This window comes from Podarcis erhardii (genome assembly GCF_964252035.2).
Source record: "Podarcis erhardii genome assembly, chromosome: 18".
NCBI lineage: Eukaryota > Metazoa > Chordata > Lepidosauria > Squamata > Lacertidae > Podarcis > Podarcis erhardii.
In genome coordinates this window covers 4,918,513-4,945,566 of record NC_138516.1, presented here as the reverse complement: position 1 = coordinate 4,945,566, position 27,054 = coordinate 4,918,513, and the positions used below count along the sequence as shown (strand labels likewise).

Sequence of the window (27,054 nt, the reverse complement as noted above, 5' to 3'; positions counted from 1 at the left end):
CTCAGGAGATTCAAACATAGCCCTGTGGACTGCCTTTTGAAGGAGTTACGGCTCTATATAATGGTTTCGTACTCCTGCCGCAGGGATTCGATATAGATCTCTTCGTGTTCCCAGTAGAAGAAAGCATGCTGGTTCTCTGGGTGCTGGTTGAGGGAAATCTTCTTATCGGAAGCCCTCGTCGCTCTCTCATCTGCAGGAAATGAGGGGGAAACACTCAGCTTCTCTCTCTTAAGAGGCGGAAGATAGAGAGGTGTGCGCTGCCTGGATTTTTTTGGAATTCAGAAGGGCTCATCCAAAGCGAGCCATATTTTGCATGTGCTAATGTAGAGTAAGGTAAAAGTAAAGGGACCCCTGACCATTAGGTCCAGTCGTGGACAACTCTGGGGTTGCGGCGCTCATCTCACTTTACTGGCTGAGGGAGCCGGCGTACAACTTCTGGGTCATGTGGCCAGCAGGACTAAGCTGCTTCTGGCGAACCAGAGCAGCCCACGGAAACGCCGTTTACCTTCCCGCCAGAGCGGTACCTATTTCTCTACTTGCACTTTGACGTGCTTTCGAACTGCTAGGTTGGCAGGAGCAGGGACCGAGCAACGGGAGCTCACCCCGTCATGGGGATTCGAACGGCCAACCTTCTGATCGGCAAGTCCTAGGCTCTCTGGTTTAACCCACAGCGCCACCCGCGTCCCTCTCGCTATGTAGAGTAGCCCCACTGAAATACATGGATATGACAAGCTTAGGTCTATTAATTTAAATGAGTTCTACTTTGAGAAGAACTTAGTTGGATGCAGCAGCATGATGATGATGATGATGATGATGATTTTATGAAGATTACCCGCTCTGAGACCCCATAGCTAATTCTCCCTTGACCTCCTCGCTGGCCCAAGTAGGACCAATTCAGCCGGCTAGCCCTGGTGACTATCTAATGCTTATTAGATGGATTTCCCCCAAATTGATTTCTGAACTTTGAATTTTACTGTTATTCATGTTTTTATACTTTAGTTTATGCTGCTTCTACAATTAAGTGTTTTAAATTTGTTGTTAGCCACCCTGAGCCCGGTTTCATGAACTGGGGAGGGCAGGGTATAAATAAAAATTTATTATTATTATTATTATTAAAGTTATCATTTGGAATAGCCAAACTGAAATATACCCTTTGTTTGAAATGCTGAAAATGTCTCTGAATTTTGCAACTCGCTTTGCCTTACCTTGCCCACGGTCGGTAAAGATCTGGAAAGGGTTCTTACGTTGCAAGACAGGCCACGGGGGTGGGGGGGATTAAAAAGTGGCTGAAATGCACCTCTCCCCCCCCAAAGTACCTGTTTCTGTGTCGACCGTCCTCCCAAAGAGGAAGATGGTTGCTGCCATCATCGCAGCCAAAGTCAAAACCATCAGAAGGATGGCCCACCAGCGTGTCTGCGGAGAGAGAATAATATGGCATTAGTGATACAGTGTTAAAAAGTATGCAAAAATGTAATAGAAAAAGGGTGAAAGACTAAAGTTATATTATGCCAAAAGTAAATAATATGTTAAAGGTGTTTAAATATAAGGAGGAAAGATTGGAGACATAATAGAATGATTCCATTAATCAGAAATGAGTTTTGAAAGAGGGTAAGGATTTGCTGTATCTGATTGGGTAAAGAGGAACACAAAAAAGGGAGGCGTGAGGAAGTCAAGAAAGAAAGTTTTTGAAGCATGAATTTAAAAGTTGGAGTTTTTATTTTTATTTTTATGGATGGAATCTTCTTTTTTCTGTATTTTGTTCTTTTTATCTGCTTTATGTGTATTTCTGATTTTGTTTGTTCTTTTTCATTTTTGTGGTTGTTATGTGCTTTTCTTTTTTCTTCTATAAAAGCTAATAAATATATTTTTTAAAAAAGAGAGAGAGAAGGGGAAGCTAAGCCAGTAGGTCGTGGTTTCCAAATCCACACGTTCCCGTGTTCTCCTAGCCAAGGTCAAAATCTTAAATTGGGTGTCAGAGGCGGGTTCCTCGCACCTAACTGGAAATAGATTGAGTCCGCAGACTAAAGGATGCCCTCCATCACGGATCCAGGAGGGGCCTCTGATTTTCATACGCCCTCCTTCTTGCTATGGGTCTGGGCATGGGTCTTTGCCGTCACCTCCCTCCCGTGTTGCAGGCGGGTTGGGCTGGATGACCCTTAGGGGTCTCTTCCAACTCTATTGTGCTGGTCCTGTGGGTTGCCCGAGAGGCGAGGTCCAAGTCCGGTCCGTGGTCAAAGGTGCAACGTGGAGGCAGTCCGTAGTAACTGAAGCTGGGTGCAGGGCAGGGAGTCGGGTGAAGTCAGGGACAGGCTTGCAAGCAGAGAGCCAGGGCGGGTCAGGAGCTCCGGCAGAAAAGCAGGACAGGATTCTTGCAGGAACTAGCAACCAACAATGTTGCTCCTGCAACTTGGGACTGGGGCTGGCTGGCTTTTATCTGCCCCAAGGCATAGGGCAGTCCCGGTCCACAGGTGACCCGCCTCTCCTGGTCTGGAGGCGAGCACTCCTCCTGCGGGAACTTTGTTCCCTCCGCCTCTCTGCCCTGAGCCTCTGCAGCTCAGGAGAGGCTGGAGGGTTCCCGGACCCAGAGGCCACCTCAGCTTCCTCTGACGGGGCTGAGAGTGGAGCACCTGCAGGCAATGGGTCCTCCATCACCTCAGGAGCCAGAGAAGACTCAGCTGGTGCCTGCACCTGAGGACCCAGCACAGGTGAGGACCCTTCAGGCTCATGTCCCAGCCCCGGCTCAGCTGGTTCTGGAAGCGGGGAATCCTGTGCAGGCTGGGATTCCTCAGGTTCAGCATCCGAGTCTGAATCCCAGGCCATCACATCTATAATTGTATGGAGATACTGGAGACTCTAGAGAATCCCATGGACTGCAAGAAGACTGAAGTGAAAGCTGGACCGTCAAGAAGGCTGGTTGTCGAAGAATGGATGCTTTTGAATTCTGGTGCTGGAGGAGACTCTTGAGAGTCCCATGGACTGCAAGAAGATCAAACCTCTCCATTCGGAAGGAAATCAGCCCTGAGTGCTCACTGGAAGGACAGATCCTGAAGCTGAGGCTCCACTACTTTGGCCACCTCATGAGAAGAGAAGACTCCCTTGAAAAGACCCTGATGTTGGGAAAGATGGAGGGCACAAGGAGAAGGGGATGACAGAGGAGAGATGGTGGGACAGTGTTCTCGAAGCTACCAGCATGAGTTTGACCCAACTGCGGGAGTCACTGGAAGACTGGAGTGCCTGGCGTGCTCTGGTCCAGGGGGTCATGAAGAGTCGGACACGACTAAATGACTAAACAACAACAACAACTGGAGACTGAATCTGGGACTCTTCCTGCATAGAATTGTAGAGTTGCGAGGGACCCTGAGGGACATCTGGTCCAACCCCTTGCCACGTATCTTTTGCCCAACGTGGGGCTCGAACCCATGACCCAGAGATTCAGAGTCCCATGCTCTACCGACTGAGCTATCTTCTCACCAAGCCACGGAGGGTCTCTGAAACCTGCGCCTCACCTTCATCCAGCTGGCAACGTCTTCCATCTCGATGAAGTCCAGGATGAAGTTTTTCACCCGTGCGACGGGCCCGTCCTCATCGACGAATCGGCAGATGTGGAATTTGTCGCAGTAGCCGGCCTTGCCCCCACATGGCGAACCCGGAATCAGCGGGATTTCGGAGCCGTTGAAGAAACGGCCCCAGGCGGCAGAGGCAGTGCTGGCACACGTGTCGGCCCTCCCTGGCAGAAGTGGTTTAGGAAAAGAGAGTTAGCCAAGACCAGTAAGGCTCAGGGGCAGTCCAATTTCAATTTTCCTTTTCTTGCCTGCCTGCATTCAGCTCCTTGGGGGCTGTTCAATAAATTAGAGCTGAATAGACTCAGAAGTCGTGTTGGAAATATTTTGAATCAATAAAAACTGGGCAGGGGCAGTTGTCCTCTGTGTAGATTTTACATGTTCTATCAGAGATGGGGACCCCTTCGTGGATCACTGCCTTGCCGTGGCAAAGGGGCTTGAATAACTCAGAGAAGCTATGAACTATGCCGAGCAGGGCCACCCAAGATGGTCAGGTCATAGTAGAGAGTTTTGACCAAACGTGATCCACCTGGAGGAGGAACCAGCAAGCCACTCCAGTATCCCTGCCAAGAAAACTCCATGGACAAAGACAACAGGCATATAAAAGTTATGACGCTGGAAGATGAGCCCCTCAGGCCGGAAGGCGTCCAAAGATTGAGGGCACAAGGAGAAGGGGACGGCAGAGGACGAGATGGTGGGACAGTGTTCTCGAAGCTACCAGCATGAGTTTGACCAAACTGCGGGAGGCAGTGGAAGACAGGAGTGCCTGGCGTGCTCTGGTCCAGGGGGTCATGAAGAGTCGGACACCACTAAATGACTAAACAACAACAACAACAACAACAATCAGAGATGGGGAACTGTCAGGAGTGAGCCACCATGCAAGTGGGAATTAACTGTTTATTAGCAAAAGCACGATCTGCACACGGGTGTCAGGCCTAATGAGCACAGCAGCTCATCTTCCGACAGGTCTTGCTCCCCATGGATCAGTTGCCAAGACTGAAGGCTCCCACCTTCCCACAGCTCCCTAAGTTCCCTCCTCTCCAGGGTTTCCCCCAGCAATCTGAGACTACGCCTGCATGAAGCTAACTTCTCTTCCGCTCTTTTCATGCCTCTCCTGATTCTGTGAGTCCAGGGGGAAGAAGAGCTGGTTGCAGCAGAAGGAGAAGACACCCGTGACTACAGCTGGACTCTTCTCTGCCTCTTGGCCTCTCACCTCTCTTGCTTCAGCCTCCGATTCTGGACTGCTCTCTGCCACAGACTCTTCCTGCTCACTAAACCCTGTTGCCTCTTCAGATTCCGACACCTCCTCCTCCCAGTCTTCTCCTTCTGACCACTCATTGTCGTCCCACCACCCCTCCCTGGGCTCTGAGCAGTTTTCCTTTGGGGGTTCCCTAGGGGCTAAACCACAGAGCCTAGGACTTGCCGATCAGAAGGTCGGCAGTTCGAATCCCCGCAACGGGGTGAGCTCCCATTTCTCAGTCCCAGCTCCTGCCAACCTAGCAGTTCAAAAGCACCTCAAAGTGCAAGTAGATAAATAGGTACCGCTCCAGCGGGAAGGTAAACGGCGTTTCCGTGCGCTGCTCTGGTTCGCCAGAAGCGGCTTAGTCATGCTGGCCACATGACCCGGAAGCTGTACGCCGGCTCCCTCGGCCAATAAAGCGAGATGAGTGCCGCAACCCCCACTCCATCCCCCACTTCTTTGTAATAAGAGATGCTTGTAGAGTTTGGTTTTTGCAACAGTATCACCACCATAATACATTTGCTAAATTTTAATTTTTTTAAAAAAAAATGAATTAGGACCTGGAAGCTGGCAGCATAGCTGGCACCTCTCTCTCAGGGAATCGGTGACGCAATCGCACTGCTCCAATTCGTGCCGCGTGCAGAGGGAGCCCACACAGAGCTTGAAAGAGACAGAGGAAGGACGGCTCTCAGCTCCCAGTATTTGGAAGGCAGAGTGCCCCAGGAAATTGGAGGTATCCCCTTGGACGTCACGGCCAATGGCCAATAGCCTCCAACTCTGTGAAAACTCACCCCATTCAGACACACCCGGGACTGCATGCCGCAGAGGGTGAAGTTTGCTTTCGGAAGGGGTGCCGGGCAATTTGCTGCTGCCCCAGAGCAGCTGCTTTCTGAAGCGCAGTCGGTCTCCGCCTGGCATCGCTCCCCTCGGGGTTTAGGGGCACATTTGTGGCTGCAGCAGAGTCCTTGGCTAGGGCTTAAAAAACAACAACACACATACACGAAAGAACCATCCAATATGCTCTGCAAAATTCTCAACTGGACCACTCTGCGGACTTATTATTTCCACTCTTATGACATTCTCCTGGTATGCCCCACGGAGGACCTTAAGATCCACACATGACAACACTTTGGAGGCCCCAGGTCGCAAGGTGGTTAGATTGGTCTCAACTAGGGCCAGGGCCTTTTCAGTACTGGCCCCGACTTGGTGGAACGCTCTGTCACAAGAGACCAGGGCCCTACGGGACTTGACATCTTTCTGCAGGGCCTGCAAGACAGAGCTGTTCTGCCTGGCCTTTGGTTTGGACTCAGTCTGACCCTTATGTTTCCCTCCCCTTATGGTTTTGACTTTTAAAATGAGGCTGCATTTTAAATTGCATTTTAACCTGTATTTTAAATTGTTTTTTTTTCCTTCTTTTTTTCTTATTACATTTTTACTGAAATTTTATTGGTGTTAGCCGCCCTGAGCCCGGCTCTGGCCGGGGACAGTGGGGTATAAATAAAATGTATTATTATTATTATTATTATTATTATTATTATTATTATGGCTGTTCAAATGGAGTTCATATGAAGCCCATTTCAAGCTCCTCTCCGGAGAATGGAAGTTGGGGAGAGGGGAGGAGAAAGCAGAAAGCAGAGAGCCAGTACCCTTAGCTATGGATGTTCTCTTGCAAAACTACAAATCTAAGGTAGGTGAGGAAACTGATGATCTATTAGGCTCCTTCTTTAGCTACTTAGAGGGCAATTAACCCCAGAAATCTGGAGCAGCAAGGCATGAACTGGTGCAAAATGTACCGTATTTTTCGCTCCATAGGACACACTTTTTCCCTCTTAAAAACTAAGGGGGGAAGTCTGTGTGTCCTATGGAGCGAATGCAGGGGGGAGGCAGGCAGGAAAAGCCCCCAAGAGCCACACACAAGCTTCACGCAGCTCTTGCGGGCTTTTCCCCAGGAGGGAGAAGTGAGGAAACTGATGATCTATTAGGCTCCTTCTTTAGCTACTTAGAGGGCAATTAACCCCAGAAATCTGGAGCGAATGCAGGGGGGAGGCAGGCAGGAAAAGCCCCCAAGAGCCGCACACAAGCTTCACGCAGCTCTTGCGGGCTTTTCCCCAGGAGGGAGAAGGGACTGATGCGGCCAGTTAGTCCCTTCTCCCTCCTCGTAGAAAAGCCTGCAGGAGCCACACGCTCCTTAAAGGGTGCACGGCTCCTATGGGCTTTTGCGGGAGTTGGGGGAATTGCCATAGCCGTGCGCAGCCTCTCCAGCCATCCCGCTCGCAGTCTTGGCTTCTTTAGCCACGCTGGAGAGGTTGCGCGGCTATGGCAGAAGCCAAGACAGCCAGTGGGATGGATTCCGCTGGCTGTCTTGGCTTCTTTGCTCTTTGGGGCTTGGGGGGGGGGGACCCAGGCTTCCCCCGCAGCCCCGAGAAGCTCTGGGAGATTTTTTTTTCTTGATTTCCCCCTCTAAAAACTAGGTGCGTCTTGTGGTCCGGTGCATCCTATAGAGCAAAAAATACGGTAACTTATAGGGAGTTGGATTTGTACGATGCTGACATAGATAATCTGCTGGAACCCACCTCCCAAAAATTAATGGGTCTATGACACACACACACCACTGTGACCCTGGGCAACGACACCCCTGCGTGGATGTTTGTGTGTCATACTTGAATCAGAAAACCCGAAACAATGTAGAGATAAAGCACCCGAGGAAAAGGATTGTGCTAAACTTCTCTCTCCTGCCATTCTTGTTTTTTTTCAGGATGGGATGAGTTCTTGACATGCCAGAGGATTAAAAAAAAAGCACTCAACGCCTTTGTCATCCACACATGTAATAGACAGCCCAGAATTTCTACCAAACCATAGAGGAAAATGAACTTATAATCCAATGTGTTTTCACACCCAGGATTATCTCTGTCTGCTTTCAAATTGATCTACCTATTGAACCATAAGGCCCTAAACATTCCCTTTTAAAAACAAAATAAAGAGAGCTGAGATTCTCAGGGAGCCTAAGAGGAAGGGGCAAAACAACCAGGGTCCTTTTTCCTCGGAATAACAGGTCTTGAATTGCCCAAGAAAGATGTAAAGGTATTTTTGTATGCCACAACTGCTGCTCAAATTTTAATGGCCTTTATGGAGCTAGCTGACCTTACCGGAAGGATCCGCGACCAGAAAGAAGAGGAATATCAAGAAGATTTGAAGAAATTTAAAGACTATTTGAATAAATAGAGTGGTGCCCCGGAAGACGAATGCCTCGCAAGACGAAAAACCCGCTAGACGAAAGGGTTTTCCGTTTTGGAGGTGCTTCGCAAGACGAATTTCCCTATGGGCTTGCTTCGCAAGACGAAAATGTCTTGCGAGTTTTTCCGACTTTTTTTCCCTTTCCCCCCCTTTTTCTAAGCCACTAAGCCCCTTATCCGCTAAGCCGCTAAGCCGCTAAAAGCCACTAAGCCGCTAATAGCGCTAATCCGCTAATGGGCTTGCTTCGCAATACAAAAAAAACGCTAGACGAAGAGACTCGCGGAACGGATTCTTTTCGTCTTGCGAGGCACCACTGTATTGTAATGTTAGAAACTAGAAGTTACTTGAAAGTACCAAACAGGTCTAGGATTAAATTAGGCGTTAGTTAAATAAATGAGATTTAGAATGTCAAGAAAAGTTAAGAAATCTGATTATAAATGGAATATTGTTTTTGGAATAATGATATTGGAAAAACGTTACATTCAGATACAAGGAAATTCAGATGGGAGGGTCTAGAGGAAGTCAAATAATATGTTTAAGAGATTGGAAGTTTAATTAATTAATTAATCTGTGTTGTTTATGTGTTTGTTGTTATATTTTTTGTTTTTATTCGTCTTACTAGTTTTGTTTTTTTAAATTTTTGTGTTACTTGTTTTACAGTATGTGTCACATTTGTTTGAAATTTAATAAAAACATTTGGGGGGGGGAATAAGAGGAAGAGGCAAAACAGGGCAAAGGAACAGATGAGCGTAGCTGTCAACTTACAGATTTGAAAATAAGGGACCAGCAGCCTCGGAAATAAGGGATCAGCAGCCAAAATAAGGGATTTTCCCAGCACAGGTATGTTCAACCTCTGAGCTCCTCTGAGCCAAAGGCAGAAAGCCCAGCCAGCAGCCCAACGAAGCCTCAAGCGGTGGTTCCCACAGCGCAGCAACCCGGCAAAGGGGATGCAGCAAGGAAAACCACCGTCACCTCTCCGCTGGGAAGCGCTGAGCAAAGGCGAGTCCCCAGGCAACGCGGCCGATTTGATCGGCACAAGGCATGCAAGCTCCACCCCCCAGTCGTTCTTAGACTCCTTACTGGGTGAGCAATGCAGCCAAGCAACACAGCTGGAGCCTCCCTCCTCCCTGGCCGGCAGGGAGGGAGAGGAGCTGCTTCCTGTGAAACCCGGAAATTTAAGGGACATCATCAATAAGGGACAGCAGCAGGACACAGCGCTGGGATAAGGGACTTTCCCACCAAATAAGGGACGGTTGACAGCTATGCAGATGAGCTTGTGGAGTATGGAGAGAGGATGGAGGAGAGATTTAACGGTGAGTACTATAAGCACAAATTTGTGAAAGCAGAGGGCAAAGCAAGCCACATGTCCCCACCGTTACCTGCACAGAGCTCCCGGTTTCAACCGGCAACGGATCCCGCTGGGCTCTGCCGCACCATAACAGCAGGAGTCTGTGGCATCACTGCCAACGTCACATTCCTCTCCTGGGTCCATAATCCGGTTCCCGCAGATGGGGCGGTCTGTTTCTAGAAGGAAAATGCCAAAGAAGAGGTTGTGGAGAAAAGATGCAGTTCTGGGATATATCCAGCCTCATGCAACCAATGTGCTTAATCCTAATTAATGCATGAAGGGGTTAAGACCATAGAGTAAGCTGTCCTGCCAGGCTTAGCTAGGTCACACACCCCTCAAGAGCCAGCGTGGTGTAGTGGTTAAGAGCAGTGGACTTGTAATCTGGTGAACCGGGTTCGCTTCCCCGCTCCTCCACCTGCAGCTGCTGGGTGACCCTGGGCTAGTCACACTTCTCTGAAGTCTCTCAGCCCCACTCACCTCACAGAGTGTTTGTTGTGGGGCAGGAAGGGAAAGGAGAATGTTAGCCACTTTGAGACTCCTTAGGGTAGTGATAAAGCGGGATATCAAATCCAAACTCTTCTACTCTTCTTCTCACCTTGCCAAACTCTTTGTTCTCCCACTTCCACCATGTGAACCCTACCAGTAAGGGGCCAAGCTGGGGGCTCTAACCACCTGGCTTTAGCAAGCCATCTTTATGTTTTTATACATATGATTTAGAAACATTTTACCATTTTGGGAACCTAAGTTAAATTGCCTGCGTTTTTTTGCCGCTGCTATATGGAAAAACACGTGAATCTGACCTTTGGAAAGTTTGTAAGTAAACCATTTGTAACTTACCAAAAGTGGTTTCTTTCTATGGTACAGGAAGGGGGGAACTTTGAGAAGGGGATATTTTAAAGGTCTAACAGCCTATATTTCCACAATTTACTTTGCTGCATATTTTAAATCTCTGCTGGAGATCTCTTCACCAAAGAAGACTTGCCCCAAACCTGGATATCCAGAGAATTCTCCTTTTATTTTACCATAATCTATAGTATTTTTACTTTTAACCAAATATAAAGTATTGCATCTAGATCAAGGGAAGTAATAGTGCCACTGTATTCTGCTCTGGTCAGACCGCACCTGGAGTACTGTGTCCAGTTCTGGGCACCACAGTTCAAGAAGGACACTGACAAACTGGAACGTGTCCAGAGGAGGGCAACCAAAATGGTCAAAGGCCTGGAAACGATGCCTTACGAGGAACGGCTAAGGGAGCTGGGCATGTTTAGCCAGGAGAAGAGGAGGTTAAGGGGTGATATGATAGCCATGTTCAAATATATAAAAGGATGTCACATAGAGGAGGGAGAAAGGTTGTTTTCTGCTGCTCCAGAGAAGCGGACACGGAGCAATGGATCCAAACTACAAGAAAGAAGATTCCACCTAAACATTAGGAAGAACTTCCTGACAGTAAGAGCTGTTTGCCAGTGGAATTTGCTGCCAAGGAGTGTGGTGGAGTCTCCTTCTTTGGAGGTCTTTAAGCAGAGGCTTGACAACCATATGTCAGGAGTGCTCTGATGGTGTTTCCTGCTTGGCAGGGGGTTGGACTCGATGGCCCTTGTGGTCCCTTCCAACTCTATGATTCCATGATTCTCAAATTCTATGATTCTGTTGGGCCCCATGGAAGGAAAATAGCCTGATCCAACCCTTCCTACTTTTGACAGCCCTAAATAACTCATTCCCCTACCAATTCAACCAATATAAGGCAGCGGGTTTAAACAACCACCCAAGGACAGTCCGGCTCTCTCACCAATGAAACAGTTGTCCTTCTTGAGTCTCAGGAGGTTTGCAATGTAGGCGCGGCTACATGGGGAGAATTTGTCATTGTTGAATTCTTCCCCATCCGTGGCGTAGCTGAACATCAGGTATTTCCCCTTGGTGGTGTCAATGTGGAAATTGGAACACTCTTTGCTTTCATCGTGCTGAAAAACAAACACCCTCTTCGTAGTAAGTTCATTGATCCCCTACTGGTGAGGCTCACCGACTTCCCGCAAAAGCAAAAATTTAATCTTTTGCTGTTAGGCAGAGATCAGAAGAAGACTTGGATGGTCGCCAGATTCTGTGCACAAATCTGTAGGCACAGACCATCGCCCAACTCAAAATAGTCCGGCATGAAAATCCCCAAACTCGGTTCCATGGCTGACTCCAAGTCAACTCCCTGGGATAATTTATTGTTGCACATCGTTTCTAAATTTATTGTTGTACAGTGGTGCCCCGCAAGACGAACGCCTCGCAAGACGGAAAACCCGCTAGACGAAAGGGTTTTCCGTTTTGGAGGCGCTTCGCAAAACGAATTTCCCTATGGGCTTGCTTCGCAAGACGAAAATGTCTTGCGAGTTCCTGCGGGTTCCCCCCCCTTTTCCCCCCATTTTCCTAAGCCACTAAGCTGCTTATCAGCTGATCCGCTAAAAGCCACTAAACCGCTAATAGCGCTAATCCGCTAAGCTGTCAATGGGCTTGCTTTGCAAGACGAAAAATCCGCTATACGAAGAGCCTCACGGAACGGATTAATTTCGTCTTGCGAGGCACCACTGTACATTGTTTTAATTGTCTGTTTTAACCATATTTCCACATCAGTCTCTAATGTCATCTATTTCAGAGGTTTCTACTCTGCAGCCTCTTATACTTGTTTTAACTGCGAGTTTTTTTAGTTCTTACGCTCTTACAGTTAAGTTTTAACTGCATGTTTTTATTTGTTTGTTAGTTCTTATCTGTTTTAATTATCGGTTTTTATCCATCCATTATCTGTGTTTAATCTTGTATTTCATTCAGATGTTTTACCCTATGCTTGTTTCTTTGTCCTTATTTGCTCCAACATTTATTAGTTAAAAAAAAAAAATCCTAACTGCTATTTTATTTATATGTTGTTGCTTTTTATCCTGGTCTGTGACCGTAATAAAGTTCATTGTCATAGTCAAACACCCTCTTCAATTGTGTTCTTGCAGTGTGCCAGAACCAGGAGAGGCATGAAAAGCGTGGAGCAGAGGCTAGCTGCATGTAAGCAGGCACAGTATCCGATTGCTTGGGGAAGCCCTGGAGAGCAGGGGATGTAGGCAGCTGTGGGGAGGTGGGGACTTCCATGGGGCAAGACCTACCAGGGATGAGCTGCTTTCCTCATTAGACACTGCCAAGTCTGTGCAGATCATGTCCTTGCTAATAAAGAGTTAACTCCGACTTTGAACCATGTGATTATTATTATTATTTATACCCCGCCCATCTGGCTGAGTTTCCCCAGCCACTCTGGGCGGCTTCCAATCGAGTATTAAAAACAATATAGCATTAAATATTAAAAACTTCCCTAAACTGGCCTGCCTTCAAATGTCGTTTAAAGATAAGATAGCTGCTTATTTCCTTCACATCTGAAGGGAGGGTGTTCCACATGGTGGGCGCCACCACCAAGAAGGCCCTCTGTCTGGTTCCCTGTAACCTCACTTCTCGCAATGAGGGAACCGCCAGAAGGCCCTCGGCGCTGGATCTCAGTGTCTGGGCAGAACGATGGGGGTGGAGATGCTCCTTCAGGTATACAGGACCGAGGCTGTTTAGGGCTTTCAAGGTCAGCACCAACACTTTGAATTGTGCTTGGAAACGTACAATAAATGCATTTACCAGGGTTACCATGGAGTGAAGCCTGAATCAACAGTAAAAGGTCTTTGCTTTTCAGATGACTCAGCATTGCCCGTTCTATCTGAGCTCAGCACCCAGGACGGTGGACTCATCACAAAAAGGGAAGCTGGCTTTTTCCATGCCAGAAAAGCAACAAACTCACGTAGGCGCCCAGGCTGTGTCCGAGCTCGTGGGCAAGCGTGACATGGATCATCCTCGGAGGAAGGAGCTGTCCATATTTCTGCAACGTGATCAGCCCCGTGTTCATCGAGACCTCCTTGTCTTGGAAAGTGCGCTGCTTCGAGCAGATCCCTCCAGAATCACCTGGGAGGTAGATAAAAAAAGGTAAAGGACCCATGACCGTTAAGTCCAGTCGTGGCCGACTCTAGAGTTGCGGCGCTCATCTCGCTTTATTGGCCGAGGGAGCCGACATTTGTCCCCAGACAGTTTTTCCGGATCATATGGCGAGCATGACTAAGCTGCTTCTGGCGAATCAGAGCAGCGCACAGAAATGCCGTTTACCTTCCCGCCGGAGCGGTACCTATTTATCTACTTGCACTGGCGTGCTTTCGAACTGCTAGGTTGGCAGGAGCTGGGACCAAACAATGGGAGCTCACCCCGTCGCGGGGATTCGAACCCTTGACCTTTCCAGTCGGCAAGCCCAAGAAGCTCAGTGGTTTAGACCACAGCACCACCCGCATCCCGGGAGGTAGATATTAACAAGAAAAAAACAACAACCCCAAACTCAAGAGATCAGGGACATTGGAGGTCAGACCATCAGGCCACGGAGTTCAATATTGTCAACACGGATTGGCAGCGACTCTCCAGGATTCCAGGGTCTTGTTCCAGCCCTGCCTGGAGATGACAGGGAACAAACCTACGGTTCTTCCTTTAAAGATAATGTAAGATTCTAGTCCTCATGAGGCAGAGGAAATCAAAGAAACATGGAAAGTGGCCTTATACGTCAAAAGCATGGTCTGGGGTGTGGGTGTGTGAGAAAAGACTTATCATGTCCCCCTGTTCTCTGAGCACCTGTCAAAAAACCCCAACCTGTTTTGTGGTTCTAAATGTGTGTATGTGTTTAAAACCCTGTCCTCTTATTTGTTGTTATTATTTAGTCGTTTAGTCATGTCCGACTCTTCGTGACCCCCTGGACCAGAGTACGCCAGGCACTCCTGTCTTCCACTGCCTCCTGCAGTTTGGTCAGACTCATGCTGGTAGCTTCGAGAACAGTGTCCAACCATCTTGTCCTCTATCTGAAGAAGTGTGCATGCACACGAAAGCTCATACCTAGAACTAACTCAGTTGGTCTTTAAGGTGCTACTGGAAGGAATTTTTTTATTTTGTTTTGACCATGGCAGACCAACACGGCTACCTATCTGCATCTTGTCCTCTGTTGTCCCCTTCTCCTTGTGCCCTCCATCTTTCCCAACATCAGGGTCTTTTCCAGGGAGTCTTCTCTTCCCCTGAGGTGGCCAAAGTCTTGGAGCCTCAGCTTCAGGATCTGTCCTTCCAGTGAGCACTCAGGGCTGATTTCCTTCAGAATGGAGAGGTTTAAACCATAGCTTTAACTATACGGACCTTTGTTGGCAAGGTGAAGTCTCTGCTTTTTAAGACTGTTATTTATTGTTAACTTATTCTCGTTTGTGTCGCCAGTGTTTTGGATGTCTTGTTGGTTTGTATTATTTACCTAAGATTTATTTGGAGACGGGTGGCGAGTTATTAACAGAGCAATAAAAAATTATCCATATAGGTCAGTCTGTGGCTGTATGTTTATGTTCTTCCTTCCAAAGGCAAAGACTAGGGCTGTTGAACCGCCTCTCTGCTCACTCACCAGGTTGTCCGTTGAAAGCGATGCCCAGAACTCCGCTGTAATCCCTGTCGGTGAGCAGGAAAGCTAAGCAGTAACTGTTCCAGTTGGCTTTGGAGTGCATCATCAGGAGCATCTCTGGACTGATGAAGGGCGACTCTGAGCGGTCCTCCTCCTCCACGATCTGCGAAAGAAGGATAAGACACACCTGGGCACATGACGCTGCTTTAGTATTTTGCATTGATTTACAAAGTCCAGAAACAACTTTGACCCAGGGCACCTCAGGGACTGCCTGAAACCCAGAGCCAGCGTGGTGTAGTGGTTAAGAGCAGTGGACTTGTAATCTGGTGAACTGGGTTCGCTTCCCCGCTCCTCCACCTGCAGCTGCTGGGTGACCTTGGGCCAGTCACACTTCTCTGAAGTCTCTCAGCCTCACTCACCTCACAGAGTTTTTGTTGCAGGGGAGGAAGGGAAAGGAGAGGAATGAATGAATGAATTTTATTATTTCGGTCACAGACCAGTTCCAGCCCACATACAATATCAAGGAAGTCATAAAACATAATAGGGATACATTTGAATTTGCAATTAGGTATAACAGGGACAATACAGATATCCAACAGTTAAAAAATATAGAAATTAAAACTTAGTCACTAACATATAACCTAAAATTATCATTTAAAACCTTAATCATTAGGTTAAGCACAGCTTGTTCCCTAAGTTTTATGGCAATCGCACAGAATTTGGCCACTCTTAAAGTGATCTCAGGATCCTTGTCCTCTACCAGGGATTTTAGACACTTCAGATTCCTTTGGAGATTTTTGCATAGCAGGGGTGATAAATACCGGGCATATATCCCCGTACAAACTCTACTAAGAAGAGAGCTGTGCTTACGTTGATGGTCTTAACTTTGAAGTCGATGTGCCTGATTCCATCAAATTCTGCCCCTTCGTAAATGGCATTTACAGCTTTTACGTAGCTGGCAATCTGGTGGGAGAGAAAGACAGAGAGAGAAGACTCTAAATAGCCCATATTAGCCATAGAATCACAGAACAGTAGCATTGGAAGGGATCCCAAGGATCATCTAATCCAACCGGATCCAATGCAGGAATCTTTTGCCCTACGTAGGGTTCAAACCCACCTCCCTGAGACGAAGAGTCGCATGGTCAGCTGATGAATGACCTGTATTGTCTTGCTCAGTATCAGCTACCTCCCTATATATTCCTGATTAAATCAGCCCTTCCTTTAGAATCATGAGGACCAGGTACTTTGGCCACGCAAACATTACTAGCGTAAAAAAGCAGCTAGGTCTCAGCTCCTCTGAGTTCTTCAAGCCCCTTCGCTACGGCAAGGCAGTGCTCGACGCCTGCTTCTTGGGAGAAAAGCAATGACAAAACTAGACAGCATCTTAAAAAGCAGAGACATCACCTTGCCAACAAAGGTCCATATAGTTAAAGCTATGGTTTTCCCAGCAGTGATGTATGGAAGTGAGAGCTGGACCATAAAGAAGGCTGATCGCTGAAGAATTGATGCTTTTGAATTATGGTGCTGGAGGAGACTCTTGAGAGTCCCATGGACTGCAAGAAGATCAAACCTCTCCATTCTTTAGGAAATCAGCCCTGAGTGCTCACTGGAAGGACAGATCCTGAAGCTGAGGCTCCAAGACTTTGGCCACCTCATGAGAAGAGAAGACCCCCTGGAAAAGACCCTGGTGTTGGGAAAGATGGAGGGCAGAAGGAGAAGGGGACGACAGAGGACGAGATGGTGGGACAGTGTTCTCGAAGCTACCAGCATGAGTTTGACCAAACTGCGGGAGACAGTGGAAGACAGGAGTGCCTGGCGTGCTCTGGTCCAGGGGGTCACAAAGAGGCGGAAACGACTAAACAACAACAACAACAACAACAAGGTCTCAGCTCGGACGGAGGAGAAAGTTGGTTTGGCCGCATCTATCCAATTTGCACTTCCCAAAGCAATATGGAGCAAGCTTGCTCCATCTTCCGTTCGACAACCCTTTAGATATTTGAAGACGGCTCTCATATCGGCTCTCAGTCTCCTCTTTTCCTGGCTAAGTATGCTGAGCTCCCTCTGCCGTTCCCAGAGGTCCAGCCGTGGCCGACTCTGAGGTTGCAGTGCTCGTCTCGCTTTCTTGGCTGAGGGAGCCGGCGTACAGCTTCTGGGTCATGTGGCCAGCAGGACTAAGCCGCTTCTGGCGAACCAGAGCAGCGCACGGAAACGCCGTTTACCATCCCGCCGGAGTGGTACCTATTTATCTACTTGCACTTTGACGTGCTTCCGAACTGCTAGGTGGGCAGGAGCAGGGACCAAGCAACAGGAGCTCACCCCATCGCAGGGATTCGAACCACCGACCTTCTGATCGTCAAGTCCTAGGCTCTGTGGTTTAAGCCACAGCGCCACCCGTGTCCCTCCAAGTTTATCTACAAGTGAGCTAATGCCAGGTAAATTCAAGAGATAGCCAAGGACCAGCACTCTTCTAATAAAACCAACCACCACAGGGAAAAAGTCCCTGAATAAGAGGAAGAAGACATAAATTTCAAGGACCATTCCTATCAAGGGCCAGCCAATAAGAACTATAAGTTCACCACCCAGAAAGAAACCTGTGGCTTTCACTTTGTGTTTCTGGAAGAAGAATCTGAAAGTCCTTTCTAAACCAATCACAAAAGCCAGGCCAGCCGCGAATAAAACACTCCCAATAGCCAAAAGTGCTTTGTCAAAAATTAGGATCATTCCAAAGAAAAGGAAAAACTCTCCAAAACCTGTCAAACTCGTTCCAATTTTCTGAGTGTCCGTGAGGGAAAACATGACGACACTGGGAGTGCATGCTATGGATCTCGTGTTGTTTTTGGAAAATTGCAAATTGGATAAATCCAGCTTTAAATGAGAATGGAATCAACTTTCCCTACCCACCCCCCCGCCCCTGGTTAAGAGGTTTCCTTTGTAGAGTCTGGTACCTGGGCGATCACGGCTTCGATGGAGCCAAACCTTCGGTAGAAAAGGTGATCAGCCTGAATGTGCAGCAAGCAAGAGGTCTTTGAATAATCCAGGCTTCTCTTCCGCCGCAGCAAATGCTCTGGATCCTGTTATGGAGAAAGGGTGAAGCAGGGAGAAAGACTTTGTGGGGGAGCCAGACTATATTTTTTGGGGGGGGGGATGAACGAATTCCTATGCCCCACAAATAACCCAGAGATGCATTTTAAATAAAAGCACAGATTCTACTCATGTAAAAACACGCTGGTTCCCAGACCGTCCGCAGGCCAGATTTAGAAGGCTATTGGGCCACATCCGGTCCCCGGGTCTTTGTTTGCCTACCCATGTCTTAGATCCACAAGCTGCGCATATTCCATCAATTTTAAGTTGCCATTCATCTTCAATTGAGACTTGTTTTCCACTTTGGGGCTAACAAAACACAGGCCACAGTTGTTGCATACCTAAATAACCTTTTTTGACACCTGGGAATTTCCGTCTGAGCTATCCCCAACAAAAAGGACTCTAGTTGTTGTTGTTTTTTTAAGTACCGTATTTTTCACTCTATAAGACGCACCAGACCACAAGACACACCTAGTTTTTGGAAGAGGAAAACAAGAAAAAAAACATTCTGAATCTCAGAAGCCAGAACAGCAAGAGGGATCGCTGCGCAGCGAAAGCAGCAATCCCTCTTGCTGTTCTGGCTTCTGGGATAGCTGCGCAGCCTGCATTCGCTCCATAAGACGCACACACATTTCCCCTTACTTTTTTAGGAGGGGAAAAGTGAGTCTTATAGAGCAAAAAATACGGTACTTTTATAAACGTCCACCCTGCCACCTCTTGCTCTCATTTCCCCAAAACTAAAAAGCCCCCTTTCTCAGCTTTTAACCCTCACCTTTGCCGTGAGCTTTTGCTGGAAATCCTGCATGCGTTGGTGTGTCCGCCGAGCCAAAGTCACGGATTCAGAATCTCCCCAGAGTTGATAGTCTAGCAGCGGGGAAGGAAAAAAAAATCCATAATGGCGCTGCAATCTCAAGACAAGAGAGAATCTTTTCATGCAGCAGAACTCCCCTGAGGGATCTTTGTTTTTGAAGTCCAACAAGCCCTTGGGTTTTGTTTTCCTCACACACAGTCGAGATTTAAAGCAGACTTTCTGCCCCCTGAAAAGTGCTTTGTGGGGAACTGGCTTCGTTCCAAGAATTACCGTATTTTTCGCTCTAGAGGATGCACTTTTCCCCCTCCAAAAATGAAGGGGAAATGTGTGTGCGTCCTATGGAGCGAATGCAGGCTCCTTGGCTTCAGCGATAGCAACGTGAAGCCTCCGAAGTGCAGAGGGAGCGCTCCCTCCACGCTCCGGAGGCTTCGCATTGCTTTCGCTGAAGCCTGGAGAGCAAGAGGGGTCGGCGCGCACCGACCCCTCTCGCTCACCAGCCTCAGGGATAGCCGCCTGAAGCCTTTGGAGCGCAGCAGGAACTCGCACTGTGCTCCGAAGGCTTCGGGCTCCTTTCGCTGAAGCCAGGAGAATCTTGCGCTGCGCTCAGAAGGCTTCAGGGATAGCCCCGCGCAGCCCCTCCGGCAGGGAGAGGCTGCATGCGGCTATGGCTTCTTTATGGCACAAGCCAAGACAGCGAGCGGAATGGATCTTGTGCCATATGGCTTGTGCCATAGCCGCACGCAACCCCTCATGCAGGGAGAGGTTGTGCATAGCCTGTACGCTGCTCTTTGGGGCTGGGGGGGAAATAAGATTTTTTTTTTTCCTTGAGGCCGAATTGCTGCTATTAAGATGAATGTATTGCCAAAAATGCTGTTTTTGTTTCAAACATTACAGATTGTGGACAAAACGGAGTGCTTCCGGAAGTGGCAGAAAGATATATCTAAATTTGTCTGGCAGGGCAAAAAGCCCAGAATTAAGTTTAAGATATTAACAGATGCGAAAGAAAGAGGGGGCTTTGCCCTGCCAGACTTAAAGTTGTACTATGAAGCCGCAGCTTTTTGCTGGCTAAAAGACTGGCTACTTCTCGAAGACACTGACGTGTTGGACCTGGAAGGTTTTAACAATGCTTTTGGTTGGCATGCATATTTATGGTATGACAAAGTTAAGATCAATAAGGCCTTTAAGAACCATATTGTCAGGAAAGCAGTGTTTAATGTCTGGACAAAATATAAAGACTTATTGGAAAATAAAACTCCAAGGTGGCTTTCACCTCTGGAAGCTAAGGCCCGAAAAAGACCCAATATGGAGGCCAAATGGCCAAAATATTGGGAAATATTAGAGAAAGATGGAGACAATTGGAAATTGCAGAGTTTGGAGAAAATGAAGGATAAGGTGCGAGACTGGTTACATTATGCTCAGATTAAAGAAGTTTTTAAAAATGACAAAAAGTTAGGGTTCCAGGTGGAGAAATCGAAGTTAGAAACAGAATTGTTAGAACCAAAGACCAAGGTATTATCAAGAATGTATAACTTGCTGCTAAAGTGGAATACACAAGACGAAATGGTTAAATCGGCTATGATAAAATGGGCACAGGACATTGGGCATAACATTATGTTTGAGGACTGGGAAAGGTTGTGGACCACTGGGCTGAACTTCACCGCATGTAATGCTCTGAAGGAAAATGTTATGAAAATGATATATAGATGGTACATGACCCCAGTTAAACTTGCCAAAATATACCATTCGTCTGATAATAAATGTTGGAAATGTAAAGAAAATGAAGGAACATTCTTTCACCTCTGGTGGACATGCCCTAAGGTGAAGGTCTTCTGGGAAATGATATATAATGAGCTGAAAAAGGTATTTAAGTATACCTTCACAAAGAAACCAGAGGCCTTTCTTCTGGGCATTGTCGGCCAGAAGGTGTTAAAGAAGGATCGAACATTTTTCATGTATGCAACAACGGCAGCAAGGATTCTCATCGCAAAAAACTGGAAAACCCAAGATCTACCCACACTGGAAGAGTGGCAGATGCAGCTGATGGACTATATGCAACTGGCCGAGATGACCGGCAGAATCCGTGATCTGGGAGAAGAGAAATTGGAGGAAGACTGGGAGAAATTCAAGATGTATCTACAAAAACATTGTAATTTGGTTGAATGTTAAGAAGGATGCTAGATTATAAAAAACTGGTCACCACTAAACTAGATCTAAATTTGATGATAAGTGAGACTAAAGAAAATATAAAATTTTTTGGAAGAAGTGCTAGATTATATTTGAATGAGTGGACATGAGATTGTAAACAAGTTGATAATTTGTTTGGAAAAAATTTTTAACGATGTAAATGGGAGCGGGAGATGTGAGGGAGTCCAAAGAAGTGTTGAAATTGTTGTAAAAGAAGTAAGATTGTTTATTATGTGCATTTATATTTAAAAACCTTAATAAATATTTATAAAAAAAAAAAAAAGATTTTTTTTCTTGATTTCCCCCTCTAAAAACTAGGTGCGCCCTATGGTCCGGTGCGCCTTATGGGGCGAAAAATACGGTATAGCCTGCTGCAGACTGATGCTGCATTTTCCCACCTGAGGAGTGTTATGTCACCACACCTTCCCAGCGATGTTGTGCGTGGATCTGTACCAAGATCCGCCACGTGCTCCTTCGTTCACCTGGGCATGCGCAGAGAGGAAAAGGTGTGGATAACCTCGCCAAGGGGAGGGTTTTCAACCCACCAGCCGCACGGCAGGATCTAGAATCAATCTAGACCAGGGGGTCTCTGGCCACCCATCAGCCCCAGTGCCCCCCTACTCCATAAAAAGCATAATTCATCAGACCAGTTTACATGACCCCCCCACTAAGGAATATGTTAACGCAATCTGATCCTCCGAGTCGCTTCCAACTCTCTGATTCTAAAATCTGTGATGTAGGTATGATGTTTGTGGGGGTGGTCTGGAGTTTGAGGGTGGACAATTTAAAAAGTCTATGTAGGAGCTTGCATACCTTTGTTCTGGGTTCCTCCTCTTTCCAGCTTGTGGCGAGGACCCTGTTGCAACAGTTTAATAAACATCAGGCTTACTAGCTGCTTTGCTTCTCAATATTCTCTGGTTGGCCTCTGTTATTTTCTCCTACCAATAGGGAACCCATGTACAGTGGTGCCCCGAAAGACGAACGCCTCGCAAGACGGAAAACCCGCTAGACGAAAAGGTTTTCCGTTTTGGAGGCGCTTCGCAAAACGAATTTCCCTATGGGCTTGCTTCGCAAGACGAAAATGTCTTGCGAGTTCCTGAGGGGTTTTTTCCCTTCCCCCCTTTTCCTAAGCCCTAAGCCGCTTATCAGCTGATCCGCTGATAAGACGCTTATCAGCTGATCCGCTAAAAGCCGCTAAACCGCTAATAGCGCTAATCCGCTAAGCTGTCAATGGGCTTGCTTCACAAGACGAAAAACCGCTATACGAAGAGCCTCACGGAACGGATTAATTTCGTCTTGCGAGGCACCACTGTAAGGACTCTATATGGGCTCTTGGATACCCCATAAGGGAATAAGGGCAGAGGGACAGAGGTCAGTGTTGCCTGTGACACCCCAATCACCATTCAAGGCACCCCAGGGTGCAACTGCACATGGGTTGAAAATCACTGACCTAAGTCACTCTCATGATGGATGAATGAATGAGTTGGAGAAATCTGGCTGGAGGAAGGCGACCCAGCAGATTCGACGTAATAGGTGCCGTTCTGCGTCCGGATGAAGCCCTCAAAGAGACCGTTGATGATGGACCCGTGGCAAGAGGAACCTGGCTCTCCTGCGGGAAGGTCAGCAGGGTCATTAGCACAGGCTGGGCTAAAATCCATCCATCCAAACATTATACAATACAATACGATAATATTTATTTTATTTTTTTAATAATATTTATTACTTTTAAAACTTACAAAAAAGAAAGAAGAGAAAGAAAACAAAAAAAGAAAACAATACAATATATAAACACTACAAAACACAACCTTAACACATTAAACTAAACACAATAAACAAAACAAAACAAAACAAAACAAAAACAATTTAAAAGCATACATCATACCTTTTCCATACTCTATCTTTCATTCCCTTGTTTCATCGACCTCCTCTCACCTCCCTCTTTGTATTCCACTTCCATTAATTGTTTCATCAATTCCTTTCCATCTTTCTCTATTTTCTATCATATAAATGTCTTAACATATTTTTAATCTTATTTCCATTAAAACTAGTATACTTATTTAAGCTTAACTCCTTATAACATTTCTACTAAGGCCATAAAATTTCATTCCAACATTTTTCTATCACTCATTAATTTTACAATATTTCTATATACAGACGTTAAATTTTCCAATCTTCTTCCACCATTTCCTCTCCCCGGTCTCGGACTCCGCCAGTCACTTCCGTCAATTCCATACAGTCCACCAACCTGGAGATCTTATGTCCGAGGCTCTTAACTCTTTTCCAATACGATAATCTTTATTGTCATTGTCCCATACAGAACAACGAAATTTGAAAAAATCTACATCAGACATTCAAAAACCAACAAGCCTGCTATCCCAGCCTGGTTAACCCTCTAAAAACTCTGATACCCCATAATTAAATACAATAAACTCGCATAGAGACTCCTTACACTGCGTTTAAAAGCAAAATCGCATTTGGGTAGAAACTGTTTCTCAGGCGGCTAGTCCTAGTCTTTATAACCCTGGACCTTCTTCCAGAAGGCAGAAGCTGAAAGACAACATTTCCGGGGTGCGCACTGTCCTGCGCTATCTCTGCAGCTTTCTTATGGCACCTGGAAGCATAGATTTGATCCAAGGTGGGAAGAGCGCACCCAATTATTCTCTCCGCAGTCTTTACAAGCCTGGACAGCATTGTTTTCCCCCTGACCGTGCAGCTCCCAAACCACACACACAGACCATAATTATGTGACCCATGTGCAACTCTGCAAGCTGCAGGCATCAGGTGGGATGTCCTTGGACTTCAACTCCCATAAGCCCCAGCCAGCATGGGCAACACTCAGGCATGATGGGAGTCGTAGTCCATCTGAGAGGGCCAAGGGCTCCCAGTCCCTGAAGGTGGGCAAGCTTTATAAATCTGCATCCATTTTGCACAATTTATTCATCTTGATTCATTCAAAGCGCTGTGCACACCCTGCCCTGTGGGATTTTCCCAGCCGTTGCCCCAGGACTTTGCAAGCACAGTTTCACTGCCTTAAGGACTACAGAAGCTTGTTCTCCCCCTCCTTTTAAAATGAAAGCTTGAATTCATTAATTTCAGAGCATCTGCTCTGAATAGGAGTTATGTGGAAAGCAGACTTGTCTGGAATTCTGTTCCGGTAGAGAGAAAGAAAGGCAGGTGGGAGACACAGAGAATACATTATTTTTCTATCCCCTTTGTGAGGTGCTGACTTCTTTCCAGACCAATTTAAATAAAAAATAAAAAATTGTCACCTTCCAGGATACCAGAGTAAATGAAAGAGAGGTTCGTGGGCCCGGCGTCACCATTTCTCCTGGTGATCTCAATGCCTCTTGCAAAAACACTCCTGTCCCTCCATAGTCTCAGTCTGAAGACCCTGAAACACAGTTCGACACATGCATTCAGCTTGTGGAACTCATTGCTTGATGTGGACACCAGAGTGAATAACTTTTGTTGCATTTTTTTTAAAAGGGACAAATTGTGGGGTCTCTCCATCGTCCAGCCCAGACACCGAGGGTTTTCTGGCGGTTTCCTCCCTGCAAGACGTGAGGTTACAGGGAACCAGGCAGAGGGCCTTCTCAGTAGTGGCACCTGCCCTTTGGAACACCCTCCCAGCAAATGTCAAGGAAATGAACAACTATCTGACTTTTAGAAGACATCTGAAGGCAGTCCTGTTTAGGGAGGGTTTTTAATGTTTGATGTTTTATTGTGCTTTTACTTCTGTTGGGAGCTGCCCAGAGTGGCTGGGGAAACCCAGCCAGATGGGTGGGGTATAGATAATAAAAATTATTATTATTATTATTATTATTATTACAGAATCGTAGAGTTGGGACCACAAGGGTCGTCTGGTCCAACTCCCTGCAATGCATGAATGTTTTGCTCTAAATGATGCTCAAACTCATGACCCTGAGATCAAGTCTCATGCTGTACTGACTGAGCATCCCCACAGATACCTCCCCCACTCATGCAAAAGTTAGGCTGTTGAATGGAGGGTGTTACTGTACCTCCGGTAGGCTTGGAACTCGAGCAAGATCGATCTCCCGTCTCCTTCCTTCTTTGCCTCTTGATGCATCTTCTCCAAAGCTCCTCTGTCGTAAGACAGCCTCTCATGGCGCTTGACGTAGGCTCTGGGGTGTGTGACCCCGCTTGCTTAAACGGAGAGGGAGAGACTCAAAGGGGGCTTTGTTGGGGTGGCAGGAACTGAGGGTCAGAATTCAGTCGGCTGGTTGCCACACATCCATCAATATCCCTGCTGCTGATAGCACCAAGGGTCTCTCTCCTTTTCAGACTGAGGGCCACATTCTATCTCGTACGTTGGCTGAGTCCCTACCTGTCAAGCCAGAGTGGTGCATGCTCTGGTCATCTCCCGCTTGGACTACAGCAATGCGCTCCATGTGGGGCTACCTTTGAAGGTGACTCAGAAATTGCAACTCATCCAGAATGTGGATGCCAGACTGGTGACTGGGAGCGGCCACTAAGACCACATAGCACCCGCCTTGAAAAACCTACATTGGCTCCCAGTACGTTTCGGAGCACAATTCAAGGTGTTGGTGCTGACCTCTAAAGCCCTAAATGGCCTCAAAGGCCCAGTATACCTGAAGGAGCGGTCTCCACCCCCATTGTTCCGAGGACCTTCTGGTGGTTCCCTCACTGTAAGAAATGAGGTTCCAGGGAACCAGGCAGAGGGCCTTCTCGGTAGTGGCACCTGCCCTGTGGAACACCTTCCCATCAGATGCCAAGGAGATAATGAACTACACAACTTCTAGAAGACATCTGAAGGCAGCCCTGTATGGGGACGTTTTTAATGGTTGGTGATGCATTGTGTTGTTCTGTTGGAAGCCACCCAGAGTGGTTGAGGCAACCCAGTTAGATGGGCGGGGTACAATAAATCGTTTATTTTTATTTCCTTCCAGGCAACCTTCCATGGGAGGGTGTGGAGCAGGCCCAGGGAGGGGGAGTTCCATGTTAAACTCTGGATGGAGTTAAGCCCTTATTCCAACTTAAAGGTAAAGGGATCCCTGACCATTAGGTCCAGTCGTGGCCGACTCTGGGGTTGCGGCGCTCATCTCGCTTTATTGGCCAAGGGAGCCAGAGTACAGCTCCCGGGTCATGTGGCCAGCATGACCAAGCCGCTTCTGGCGAAGCAGAGCAGCGCACGGAAACACCGTTTACCTTCCTGCCGGAGCAGTACCTATTTATCTACTTGCACTTTGATGTGCTTTTGAACTGCTAGGTTGGCAGGAGCAGGGACCGAGCAACGGGAGCTCACCCCGTCGCGGGGATTCGAACAGCTGACCTTCTGATCGGCAAGTCCTAGGCTCTGTGGTTTAACCCATAGTGCCACCCGTGCCCCTTATTCCACCTTATTCTACCCTATTCTGATATACATGACTCCTGCAACAACTTCCTGCTATCTCAAATATCTTTAAAAACAAAGAAAACCAAAAATAATGGCTATTGGAGGTTTTCTGCCTGAACTTTGATAGCGGCTGCTATGTAAACATACATGGAGGGGTGTTTTTTTGGCAGGGGTACAGACTATGGAAGTAATGTGAAATATCTTTGATTCATCGAGAGCATAATAAAAAAACGGAGGTTCGTGGGACATAATCCAAGGGAAGAGAACAAGTGGGAAAAGAAAAATGGTATTAGAAACCTACCTGAGCCAGGCGTTTGGGAAAGAATCACTCTCCAAAAAGGGAAACTTAAATACCAGAAGGCCAGCATGGCGCGAAAGAGACCTCTTTTCCTTCTTCTGATTAGGGCGTGTCGGAATTCAGAGAAGGTTCGTCATTTGAGGCAAAGGCATCACAACACAGGAAGGCTCCTGCACAGACTTGTTGAATTCAAAGGCTGCAGCTTGGGCTGGTGATAGTTGAGTTCCAGCTCTTTGCTGCCAATACTGGGCAACTGTGGTGTAGTATTAAAAACATAATGTATGGGGTGTTAGGGGAGGGGATAGTACCTCTGGTGGGGGGGGCAGTTTGTCCACCTTTGGTCGCTACCCTGCACTCAGCTCTCACCTGTGGCTCCTAGAAGCTGTCAGCAGGTGACAGCGGCTACAGTCCCAAGAAATGGCTTTGACTGGCCAGCAAAACCAGGTGAGGGCAG

At 47.2% G+C, this 27,054-nt stretch overlaps 1 protein-coding gene and 1 pseudogene across 2 annotated transcripts; both read right to left on the bottom strand.

The window, feature by feature from the left end:
• On the bottom strand, positions 1-26,690 carry LOC309332862 (disintegrin and metalloproteinase domain-containing protein 10-like). The gene is made up of 16 exons (XM_081846136.1): positions 26,604-26,690; positions 24,948-25,092; positions 24,198-24,319; positions 22,379-22,537; positions 18,706-18,797; positions 17,798-17,923; positions 15,723-15,815; positions 14,856-15,015; positions 13,185-13,345; positions 11,169-11,340; positions 9,414-9,558; positions 5,592-5,775; positions 5,361-5,460; positions 3,507-3,727; positions 1,317-1,413; positions 1-190 (listed from the first exon to the last, which is right to left on the bottom strand). Exons 1-16 carry the CDS (start codon positions 26,668-26,670, stop codon positions 54-56), a joined length of 2,181 nt encoding a protein of 726 aa, XP_081702262.1. The 5' UTR covers positions 26,671-26,690; the 3' UTR covers positions 1-53.
• Positions 16,968-17,656, bottom strand: LOC309333039 (vesicle transport protein GOT1B pseudogene; annotated as a pseudogene). Its single transcript has one exon. The product of its transcript is annotated as a vesicle transport protein GOT1B pseudogene (transcript).
• Positions 26,691-27,054: the final 364 nt, after the last annotated feature.

What these genes read in the sequence shown, in the direction of transcription:
- LOC309332862 (XM_081846136.1), bottom strand. Translation starts at nt 26,670, where the DNA reads ATGCTGGCCTTCTGGTATTTAAGTTTCCCTTTTTGGAGAGTGATTCTT. An exon ending in ACGTTGCCAGCTGGATGAAG is followed by an intron (nt 1,414 to 3,506) that starts GTGAGGCGCAGG and finishes CTCTCTCCGCAG; the next exon opens with ACACGCTGGTGGGCCATCCT. An exon ending in GACGGTCGACACAGAAACAG is followed by an intron (nt 191 to 1,316) that starts GTACTTTGGGGG and finishes CATTTCCTGCAG; the next exon opens with ATGAGAGAGCGACGAGGGCT.